Source organism: Stegastes partitus, unplaced genomic scaffold (assembly GCF_000690725.1).
Source record: "Stegastes partitus isolate 25-593 unplaced genomic scaffold, Stegastes_partitus-1.0.2 Scaffold17, whole genome shotgun sequence".
Lineage (NCBI taxonomy): Eukaryota > Metazoa > Chordata > Actinopteri > Pomacentridae > Stegastes > Stegastes partitus.
The window spans coordinates 1043525-1056096 of NW_007577748.1; the positions used below are offsets into that span (position 1 = coordinate 1043525).

Genomic DNA, 12572 nt, shown 5'->3' on the forward strand with positions numbered 1-12572 from the left:
GTAGTGAGTTGAATATTGCTAAGATTTGGTCATTAAAATAAACTTCTTTGTAGTTTTGTTCGATTCAAGTTAAAAAAAACAAAAACAAAGCAACAAAAAGGCAAAAATGGGGATTGTGTATATATATAAATACAATAAATAAGTCAAATTATAACAGCAGTAAAGTAAAAAATAAAAACACAGCACTTAATACAAAAAAATTAAACTCCATTACATTTGTCATGTTTAGAGACTCCACCTTTCTTTTTGTGAATAGATAGATAGATAGATAGATAGATAGATAGATAGATACAAATATATACATATATATCAGATTTTTTGAAAAAGGGATAAAAAAAAAAACAGAATTACGATAAGATAGAACTCTCACAGTGCAAATTAATGTAACCTGACTATATATTTAAATTTGTCTTATTTTACAGAGGTGGGAGGACCACACGCCCCGTAATTAGCGGTGTCCCTGTCACCTGACTGTGGTGTAACCTCAGCCCTGTGATTACTGTAAATCTGTAAATTCACACCGATTCTTTCTTGTTTCTCACTGAATGTGGTGACCAGCCTTGTCATGACGTCACCTCGTGGTCGGTGGGCGTGGCTTGCTGACGCATTGCGGCTCCCTCCCGGTGCGTCAACGGAGCGAACGGAGGCACGGCGGCGCGTGGATGTCTGTCGGTGTGTATGTGTGTGCACGTGTATGCGCGCGCCGCCAGCCAAAGGCTCACCTCAGCTCGCGGCAGTGGCGGCAGGAGCGGCAGAGTGAACGTGGGCTCGAGCCGGAGCTGAAGCATCCGGGCCGAGCTGCTGAGAGATGCGGCTCCTGTAGGCGCGACATGCGGACACACCAGCCAACTCCTTGCCGAAACCATGCTCCAAAAAAAGAAAAAAAACCAAGAGTGCACATATTTTGGTGTTTGTTTTGAAATGGCGGCGCTGAAGTCGAGGTGAGCTCGGTCCTGTTGAGGGGAGTGCGCACTCTTTTCTCGCTACTCTGCCAGGGCAAGCCGCCAGCAGAAATAAATCCGCTTTTTGTTCTTTTTTGTGCCGACTATTGGATGAGGAACCATGACGACGGGGCAGGATGAAAGCACGGTCCGTGTGGCGCTGAGGTAAGTCACTGAAACGTCTTGTAATTTTGCGCTAACTGCTAAATGCGTGGCAGAGTTAATTGGCCGGTGCCACCTGTCAGGCAGTGCTGCGGGCCTAGCAAACACCTGCAGGTCATCAGCAACATCTGCTCACCTACAGACTCACTGTTTCTACAATATATCCGTTTTTACACAGGGACCCAGTTCAAGCTGGACACCGTCTGATGCTGGTGCCGACTTTTCTGGACACATTTTCTCTGTATTTGTGGTTTACCTTGACTAGGACTATCTGTTTGTGTGTCTGGCACAAACGTGAAGCATCCCGCCCATTGCACAGGTGCACACACATGGGCCATCCTCTGTATGCTCTGACTGGAGGGCGTGATGGTATCTATTGTAACGGCCAAGCTATCAGGGAAAGGACAGACAGGGTGGGTGAGAGACAATCAGCCTGTGTTTTTCCCACAGCCTGGCCTCTCCTCAAAGCCTCCTGCAGAGAGACAGTTAATCAATGAAAGAAGAGCTTCACTGACAGCCAGGTTTCAAGGAAAGAACAGTGGAGCCTTCAGTGTAACGCTGTCAAGTCAGCTCTTTGTTTGTAGAACCAGTCATGGCTCTCAGTGATTCAAGACTGTCAAACCTGTTAGCTTTTTCAGCAAAGGGACAGGATTGGGCCTCCTTTGCTCTAATTTCATGCACTTAATGTGTGCTCTGATGCTGAAGGAGGCCGCTCCCACCCAGCTGGTGAGGTGACAGTGGTAGTGGCATAGTGGGAAACCAGTCTCCCTCTCCCTCTGTCTTTTTATATTTTGTCGGTTGCTATTCACAGACCTTCTGTGCATTATATAAAATCATACATATTGGTAGTTTTGTTGCTCATGTCTTGTGTCTTTCCATTTTTGCATTTGCCTGTATGCTATTAGTCAACCTTAAAGGCACTTGTTTCCAAAAGTGCATCATCATTGCTTGTGATGACTGTTTGTGTGGAGCTTCCTGATTCCATTTTCCATTTGGAAGGGGAAAACCCACAGTTTGATGCTGCAGACTTTTGTTTGCTGCTTTTATTGTTTGATTGGGGGTTTGTCTTGTTCTCAAATGTTGATTTACATTTCATGCTAAGACAGTCCTCAGTAGAACTTTGATTCAGTACAGCAAGGGATGCAAGGGCTGCTTTCTACAGCTGATGTTTTGTGCCACCATTTATCATACTAACAAAGAGAAATCTGTCCTAGAAAAACATTTTTTTACATTGACAGTGCAGTTTGTTTTCCAGATGTAATTCAGGGTATTGTTTGAAATCACCAGGCTGTCGAAGCAGACTTAAGCAACACTTGATTACCAAACTATTCCTGGAGCAAACTGCACGTCACAAATCAATATCTGCTTAGCAGTATGGCCAGTGTAAGAAAGTATCCGAGGGAAGATTTTAGAGGCCACATCTCCCTGTGGAGCCTGTAATGAGGTCAGGTGTCTCTACCCACCTGGACTCCAGCAGCTGATCTGCTTGTGCCTTTCTTTTTGTCCTGCTGAACCTGCAATGTTAGTGGAAAATTCTTCTCTTGGTTGCACCAGAAAATAAAACATCTGCCAATTGATGATATTCAATCAGTGGTGGAATGTAACTAATTACATGTACCCAAGTACTGTACTGCTTTCTACTTTGACTCCACCATGTTTTGGGGGCAAATATTAAACTTCATACTCGATTCCATTCATTTTTAAGGAGATTTAGATTATTAACATGAAATCTACATTAATGAATGCTGTGTTATTATGGATTAAGCTACCCAGCAGAGTATACAGTAATTGAAGGTAGCTACAGCTGCACCAATACAGAGATTTACACATAATTCAATTGATATTATTAATATTCCTTAAACATAACATGATTCAGAAATGGGCTGTTTTGTATAGCACTTTTTTTTTAGGTACTTAAAGTATATTTTAATACTTTTGTATGTTTACCAAAGTACGATTTAGAATGCGGGATTTTTACTTGAAACATTGCTACTTTACAGGATTTGAATGCTTCTTCCAGCACCGTATACAATATAGCTGCCCTGTAGTGTAGAAGTTAATGCTGGGACTGTAATGTTGTTGTGCTACAGGGTTTTTTGAATTTTTGTTGAAATGGTTACAGAGAGGTTTTTATTCAATGTGATGATCATTTTGGAGAATGCACTTTGCTGTGCTATTGAAGTTCAACGCAAATGTTACAGATGAAACTGATATAAACACACAAATAGAATATCTGTCCACAAAAACTAACATATCTGACCAAAGCATGTCAGTAGCCTGACTCAATGCTTCTAATTTCATAACTCCTACTTTTGTTTAAAGGAACATAATTGACATGTCTGCCAGTTTCCCACCACGATTCTTTACAAAACAAATTACGGTACGTTAACTAACCAAAAAAGGTATAAATACATGGCTGGATGTAAGTATGTGTTTAAAATGACTTGCACTTTTTAAGTGTAAAAGTCTTCCCAAGAGCATGCAAATTACAGTAAAAGTGTGGAAAGCATTCAGTAGGAGGTAGGTATTTTGTTTTGTGGTTCTAGGAACTAAAATTACAGCCCTCCTTTTAGCATACTGCATTTTACTTTGTCATATGTAAAACCAGTTATTTGTTGAATGCTCTCAGAAGATGCACACAGTTAATCCCTCTGATTAAAATATGGATAGTGAAGCCTGCAGAACTAGTGTTGTAATTAGGACAACAAGGTTTAGAAAATCCTGTTTTCATGTGTGGCACAGAGCTCTTGTGACAGGTTTGCAGTCGCCTGTTTTAACTTTTACCAGCTGGCTAAATTGTTGTCGAGGCTGTTGACAAGTCTCACTATGCTTGTGCACAACCCTTTCAAACTGGGTATAACAGCTCATTCTGTCAGCTGCTTCAAAACCAAGTGAATCCATCCAGCCCCTAGATATTTGGGCGTGCTTACTCGTCACTACGCAGTACGAGTAGGTGTGTGTCAACAAAACGCGTTAAATGTCCATGTAATGGAAAAAACGTTGAGCTTATCTTGGAGAACAGCAAATTCAAGGTGAAGTTGAAACTATAATGCGTCATTCCAGATTGCATACTGCTTTAAACAGAGTTGCTTTAAGGACTGAGGGGTCCACTTGAGGTTTTTTAATCGGTTTAAGACCCCAGCTTATCTCAACAGAGGCCCTCTTGTTCTTTTAAACTCCCACAAAGAAACCCAAAGCTCTAAACATTTGCTTTTAACATGTATTTGCGTCAACAGTAGGTGTTTTACGCGCGGATAGACAGAGTGACTGTTGAGGGTGCATTGAGAAAGAGTTACACAGTACACCTCACCATATGGGTTGCACTGTAGTTGGCTTATTTACACAGTCCAAGATGTCACAAGTGTTTGTCTTAAATGGTAGGTGTACACTGAGGGGAAGGGCACAGTTAAACTGAGGACTTGCTGAACCTGCCTGCTAAGATGATTACTACAATACAACAAACAGAAAGCAACTATTATTTATTTCCAAGGTGGTGACAGATGAGCAGTATGGATCAAAGTGGGAGGGTGTAACTTTGGCTTTGTTTACATCTGCAGTAACAACTAAGTGCACTATAGTTTAGCTACAGTTGCCAAACTCATTAACAACACAATAACATGAAGCAATCTATAAAATACAGCAATACATCTCATCAAGAAAATTCAGTATCTTTCTTTTTCCCTCTAAGGACATGTTGATTAGATGCTCAGCTGAAGGGCACAACAATGACAATAATGAAATTAAATCGGTCCCTAAACCTCTTAAGGCTTAAGTTTCAGGCATACTTAAATGTAATGCTGTAGAGGCATGCAGCAACTGGTATAAGTGGTTAAGTCTAAGCCCTAGGTTGCAGTTCACAAGCCAACTGTAAAGACAGGGTTAACTGTGGTTGAAAAATCTTGTTAAAATGAGCTGCACGATTAGAGCTGATCTCTACTATTACTTAATGACCAAAACAGGCCTCAACTCAGCTGACATGAGACAACAGCTGACAATAGCTGTGGGGGGTTTACAGTGCAAACAGAGACTAGGGGCCTCTCAACTGAGAGGATAAGTGAGGCTCAGCATGGAAAACTGCCGAAAAGATGGGGAAATAGACGTGGCTGTTTTAAAGCAGTCACAAGAAGCAGTTTCTAGCAAGACCGCCAGCATACAACCTTAAAAAGTTATTTGAGTGGTGAAAATTAGATTTTTAACTGTTTTGTAAAAGCTCAGATTCTAAGTGCAATACTTTGTGGCATACAAAACACAAGATAAAATAGAACTATATTAATCCTGAAAGGAAATTCTTGAAAAAACTTCTCAAATTTTCTAATGAGGTTTAACAGTATAGTATTTATTTAGGTACTAAATATTAATAACACATGAAGGGGCCAGTAGAGGTCTGGCAAAGGAGCAGTGGGAGCACAGATTCAGGGCGTTTAGATACGTGTTCGTCACCCATGGCAGCACCATGCAAACACAAAAGACCCGGCGGGTTTAAAGCCTCTCTAGACCTCATGCTTTGTTCACATCCACTGAGCCAAGCCAGTCTGTCAGGAGCTTGCTGCTGACCTACGGTCTTGTGAAACTGTGTGTGTATATGTATGCAACTTTGTGTTGGTTTTTGGTTATTTTATATTTTCTATCATTGTAATAATTATTAGTGCAGTGTAATATTTCTAACCGTTGGTGCTGTGCTAAACACCTGCTGGTTGTCTGCGGGTGGATTGCATACTCTGCCACTTCATATGAAACACTATACACACAACCTGAACCTGAATCTGTATACAAGTGCATATATGATAATGTCACTGATGGAGACATTATGTGATAATAGTGTCACTAAATTCCTGGATATGGCATTAATGTATAACTTTACAACAGTAGTAACTAGTAACTATACAACAAAGGTAAGTGCACTATCTCTTACATGTAAAATGATTCATGATTGTATCTGCTTGCAGTATTTGTATAAGCTGAACAGAAGAGTATTTGTTGTTATGTAAAATTACAAATGAAACAGCTTAGATATACCATATTAAAAAATACAGGACTCACAGTACGAATCCATTGCAAAATAAAGTCAGTGCAACCTTCATGACTGAGATTCAGATCTTTTAATTTTTTTGATGTGTTGTATGTCCACCTTTGTTCTTGACAACAGACTCAAACCTCCTTGGCATGTAGAATACCAATGTTGCACCAGTGTCTGTTCTGCCTTTCTTCTAAGACTTTTTTTTTGTTGCTCTTTGCTGCAGGGGTTAAGATACTTTACCTTTGTCTTTAAAATACCCCGAAGGTATTCTGTTGATTTTGAGTCAGGCCACATACTTGGCCAGATCATAGTTTTCGGTTGATTCTTCTTTAGAAACTTGTGTGCGATTTTGGCAGTGAGCTTTTGATTGTTAACAGGCTGGAATACTTTCTTTTGTCAACCTTTCACAGACTGGGAGTCATCTTGTCAGCCAGAGTGTTGGTATATCCACAGTTATTCGCAGAGCCATTTAAAAATGTCATCTGCATAACACATTTTGCTCCCATGTAGCCCCAAAACATTGCATTCCCATCTCGTGCTTCACTGTTAGGACTATGCATTCATTGTGGTAGTCCTGGCCAGGTTCTCGCCAAACAGGCTTGCATCTGAGCCCAACAGACATGTTTTTTCTTGCAATTTTGTGCCAAATAGCAAACAGGGGCTTGTTTTTTTCTTGGAAGGCAACCATAGAGGTTTGCGTTACACAGTGTCCTTTGCACTGCCTGAGCTGTCACAGCATATGATTTACACTGATAACCACTCTGCCAGTTCTGAAGTATGGACCTGTTGGGTAAATTTGTATGAAGTTGTACTCACATCTTGTATACTATGTTTTTTGTATTTCAATGCATTCTTAATTTGAAGGTGAATATTTATTTAATGTCTTGTGTAGGTGTTTTGAAGTTGAATTATATTAGGATGTGATGGCCCAGTCTCATTATCCCATTCTTTTAGGGAAAGTCTTTTGAGAGTCAGCAACTATTCCAAGAATACGTTAATAGTATAAGCCATCTTTCAGTAAAAATACTTAGTTTTAGCTTCTTAAATGTGAGGATGTGAGGATTTGCACCTTTTCTTTGTCTTGGGGAAATATAAATTATTGTTATTTTTTATGGTGCATCATTGAACAATACACAGAACAAAACGATGAACAGCATAAGCAGGCACCTTGAGGCCATGGCTACCAGTATTTGTGGGTGGGAATGGCAGGGGACCAGTTGCAACAGTCAGTACTTTAAAAATAGGGGGGGCAGGAGGTAGTGTTCAGTATGAATATTTAAAACATCAGTCCAGTCAAGAGCTTTGCTTGAGGCACAGCCCAGCTGTACGGTCAACAACAGTGGTTTGTCTTCTCATAACATCACTGCCACTGGGGAGTCTGCTTTACTCTGTGTTGCTTTGTGTGGAGCGATGATCGTTGGCTTTGACCTGTGTTGTTCCCCTGCAATTCCGCATCCTCATGCTATGATCCACATGCTTTTATTATGGAAGTGGCCTGAAGGAAACTTTAGTCGTGTTGTATTACATCTCTGCACATGTCACTTGTCTTTTCAAGTGTTAGCCAAAGTGTGAAAGGGCTAGCCAAGTTACCCTGACGGAAGCTATGAATAACACCTACTTTGCCTGCAGCACTAGTTGAAAGAGGTGTGTGTTTCCAACAAGGGAGCGGGATCTCAGCAGAGAGTTGCTTTGAATAGACTCAGTTCATTATGGGGCAACCGAACTGACCTTACATCACTTTATTTTATGATCCTACTGCATAGTGGCTTCCAACTAGTGTGACTTTATAGTGTTTCCCTTGAAGTTACCTATTGTGATAAAGTATACTGATGCTGGTACAAACTCTCAGAAGTGCGGCAAACTAAAATGACAGTCCTTGGTTAGTCACTGACATAGTGACATATCTTATTTTGAAGTCTACAGACTTGATAGCAGCACCATAGACTCTCTGCAGACTACAATTATCAGATATTCAAATTATGTTTAGTAACAGACGTTGTCATGGTGACAGGCTTTCCTGTCCAGTAATTTCAGCGTAGCACATTTCCAGTGTTTGGCCGCGATGACCTCCTTCTAAACAGAAGGCTCTTCCATTCCAAGATGATACTAAGCATAGCCTATACTTAAACTCAACTTGCCCCAAAATAGACTCCCGACTGGCCACAGCATTGCTGGAAGACCTCAGTTATCTATATCACGACCTAAGGAGTCAGCACATTTGTTCCAGACACATCTGTACCGATGCAGAGAGCTTTCCACTGTAGAGTCCACATTTACCACATGTGGAGATGTTTTTAACAAAGAACGTATTTCCCCTATCCTCCTCCTTCTCCTTCATTATGTACCACTTAGGAAACAAGCCGGTCATACAAAATAAATTGGATGTAATTATAGAGTAGCTAACATGTATACCACACCCATACAAGTGTGTTGTTTACTCTGATGTTAGCACTGTCTTTCTCAGATACACTTTCATTTTTGTTCTTGTTTTTTTCCCCATGTCGCTTCTTCAGTTTTCCCTCAAGTCTCCGACAGCTTAATGTTGATACCTTTTTCTCACTGTACAGATCTGTCCAGTTAAGGGCTCAACTAAAGCAAATGAGATCTAAATGTGGAGCTGATGCCACAAATAGGATGTGAATGTAACTTAACTTCCATCATCAAACTGCCAACCGAACGTCACAAATAGGCCTCAGACAGTCACAAATAGCTCTGTTTGCATAGTGAGCTGGCACCTTGTTATTTATATCATGATACTATCCCTTCAGTTGATAGGGATAAATGCATTTCTCTATAAACTATGCTATATGTGTAAATATAATTAGAAAGTTCAAATCTAAAAGATGTCACTGATACGATTCTGATGATGCATGTTTAACCTGCAGATAATATACCCGGGGTTGTTAGGGATGACATAACACTTTGTGGAATTCTTTAACATTTTTTCAGTCGAGTCCTCAACTGAGTGTTTAGAGTGTTTGTCTCTAAAGTTTTTATTGTATATCTGGTAATAACACAAGTTGATAACAGTATGCCAGATGAAAACTATAGATGGCAATGTTCTAGTTTCATTTCACTGTCCTGTTTGTCCAGGTGGTATTGCTGGTTCACTGTTTTAGTGCCTAAACCCAGACACAGTGACACAGTCACAGTAACATGATTTTGCTGCTGCTGAGTTGCAGGTCTATTCAGTGAAGCATATTGGAGGGTTTTTGTGACAGCTGCTCTGCACATATTATTGAGTTGTCTTATTCAAATTTTGTACGTTAGTCTCTGGTAAGCTATTTCACACCATGTACAAGATAAGACAGCATAGATGTCAGTCTAAACAGATGCAATCTGTCTGTACATTTATTAAAAAAATAAAAAAATATTTTTTTAATGTGTTGATTACTGTTAAATGTTACATTTAAAGATATAGCTTAATTTGACTTGTATATGTGGACTCGAGCAGGAAAATCTTTATTTCAAAAGTAGCTGAAACTGTTTGATTAATGAATTGTCATCTGACAGCAATTCAATCAGCAACTATGTCAATCATTATATAATTTCAGTTATCTTTCAAAGGAAAAAAGCAGAAACTGTCTAGCCATAGCTGCTGAAATGAAGACTTGCAGTAGGTTCTTAGACAGACATAACTGTAAACTGTATGTCCTTGGGTTTGGAATTTAGAAATTTGACAAAGTTTCGAAAGATGTCACTGCGGAGTCTGGGAAGTATTTTATGACTCTGACCTCTCGTTATTAATGGAAAAATATGTATCAGTAGAGAATACAATTGAAAGGTGATGAAAATTCTGCTCCCTCATTTGGATATTAGTTATTCCGTACTAACTGATTCACTTCATTTCTACAGGACAACTATCATGATCATGATCAGAAGGCTGCCACCTGAACAATACAGCAACTTCTTTGGTTGTCAAACACTGTCCTGTGTCAGACAGTCTTGCACCTAAAATGCAGGCAGGATTAAATGTTGCTGAAGGCACCATGTGTAAATGAACTCCCACCACCTGCTGGCTTCATGTGGCAGCTGGCTGAATCAACATATTCATGAGGTGTTAGTAATTAGAATTTTTGCTGCAGGTGTCAGCACTCAATGTGGGCGGTGTCTTTGTTAAATGTTTCTGTGTTGATTGGCCCCCTGCTGACAAATAATAGCAGAAAAATAAAATCGTACTACTGACAGAGATGCAATGGTTAACTGGGGAGCTGAGCTGACTTCCAATCGCTCTTGAATGGTGTGTTTACGTAACCTATTATCTGCTATCTGGCTTGAAAGCTGCAGAGGGTGGCTTGCTGATGTGTCCCTCATCCCCCTACACACACATACACACTCTCTCCTCCACATTTTCAGACCTAGCTTTTGTGTGACTGGCCCATGGTTGACACAGAGATGGGATTCCTATGTCAACAGCACATGGTTCAATGACATTGCAGTCTAGGCTTAACTGTGTGATGAGTCAGTGAAGTGGAATTTTTGAGGAAATTTCATGTGCTGCCAAATATCTTATTACTTCTGTAGTAAACTGGATGATTTTTGTTTTTCTGGTTTGGTCTGTTGTCACTGTTTTGAAGGTTGAGACTGGACTCACAGTAACTGTTGATATTATGGTTTAGATCTGTGAAAGAGAAAGTTAAATATGTTACACAGTTTGCAACTTTTCGTATTATCTCATGTGGCAATTAGGGATTAACTAATCTTTTTTCAGGTCCAATAGCAACTATTGACAATCAAGGAAACTGATTACCAATAGATGAAACCGCCGTACATTTGCAGTAAAATTAAAAATCTTGTTGTCAAAATTTAGATAACACAAACTTCAACCTATAACTTTGTTGAAATGCAGCTGTTTGTTTTTCATGTCTTTGATTAAAAGAGATTTTTTCAACTGTTATCTCTCCAGTGTTGATAGGCTGTTAGGCATCATGTGTAACCAATCATAGTGCTGTGGGTGGGATGTTGCTCAAGACCATAGAGTGACTACAAGTAGTGTAGCATCAGAGCCAAAGTAGCACATTTTAAATGTATTTATTTCAGTGATAATAGTGATAATCGGAAAAATGTTGAATAATGAATCCAGTAACGAACCGAGCGGATAATCTGCGAACCTCTAGTGATAGTGCTTAATCACGTGCATGAAATCTGTTACATAGCGAATATTGAAATGAAGCATGACTGATATTGCAAATCAAATTACAGTCACATCTGTTTGATTTTCCCCAAATCTTTCAGTCCTACGCTCAACTCAGCTGATATTTGTATTGTAACTTTCTCTGCGTGTGGTACATGCACAGTTAAATATCGACTGCTAGCGGAAATGGGTCTTGCACCAAAACACATTTTGGATATTAGATTCTGCAGCATCAGCATGCCTTTCAAAGAGAAGATATGGATCACTCTTAATCTACAGAAATACTAACCAGTTTGATTGCTCATGAACTCTACTCATGTTTAATAAGATGCTTGGTGTCATTATGTTGCTAGACCCATAATAGTGATGTAATTTAAGTGTATACTGTAAGGGGTTTGTTTGTTGTGCTAGATGATCCAAATTAATTAAATGTCTCTCATATTTGCTTAGTGGTTCCAGTCCTGAAAAGGATACAATATTCATAGCACTCTGGTGTGTCCACAGATATAGAGTATCGACTAGGCCAGAAATAGTCTCAGGTTTTAAAAACATTGCTGTACCATCGGTTCTTATTAATGTGATAATTAATCGTGAATTAGATCTGCTGTCTCTTCTGTGGCCGGGTTCACATCAGGCATTGTTTTGATGAAACTCTGGGCCGTTTTACGCCACAGTTAAACTTGTTGTGGTGGGTGTGGTGTGTGAACAGAGTGATTTATCAGTATTGAGGTGACTCAAGATTTGGGTTTTGTCCCTCTTCCAAACAGACTGCAGAGACACAGTATTGTTTGACTGTCTTTACCACAAAACTTACTTTTTAAATAATCTAACAGTCAAAAAAGTAGCACAAAGTCTGCTAGGGTTAAACGCTTACATTTAATTTAGTTTTAGTTTCAAGGGATAATAAGCTCCTCATACCACTTTTGGCCAAGAAAGAAAGATCCACTGTATTGGCCACCATTTTAAAACTTTCATCACTACTTTTTTCACCATTGTTCACTGCCAGTACATGAGTCCATGTTTCTTCCAACAGTAACTCTGACCCGCCTGCCAGTTTTCCTCTCCATGTCGACAACTTCACGTGATTCCTTGCTGACACCTCCTGTTGCCTAACCTTTCCCTCCCCTGCTAATGATGGGGCGGTCTGCTCCCTGACCCCTGACCTACAGGAAGCAGTAAAGCCGTTATCGGCGTGCCAAAGGGATTCAGTGCACCCTCATTTGTTTTTGAAAGCACATTTTTTCAAAAAGCTCAAAAGCTGTAGGATTATTGGGATATCCACAACTTTATTAGAGGAAGATGAGCTCAGGTCAGGGCA

The 12572-nt window shown here is 40.0% G+C and overlaps 1 protein-coding gene across 8 annotated transcripts in view; it reads left to right on the plus strand.

The window, feature by feature from the left end:
- Positions 1–833: 833 nt before the first annotated feature.
- kif21a (kinesin family member 21A) overlaps positions 834–12572 on the plus strand; it is a 67866-nt gene continuing 56127 nt past the window's right edge. For all 8 annotated transcript variants that reach the window (XM_008291438.1, XM_008291445.1, XM_008291479.1 and 5 more), the window contains exon 1: positions 834–1106. In XM_008291438.1, the coding sequence (XP_008289660.1) occupies positions 1063–1106 (44 nt within the window). In that variant the 5' untranslated portion in view covers positions 834–1062. The remainder of the gene's footprint in view (positions 1107–12572) is intronic.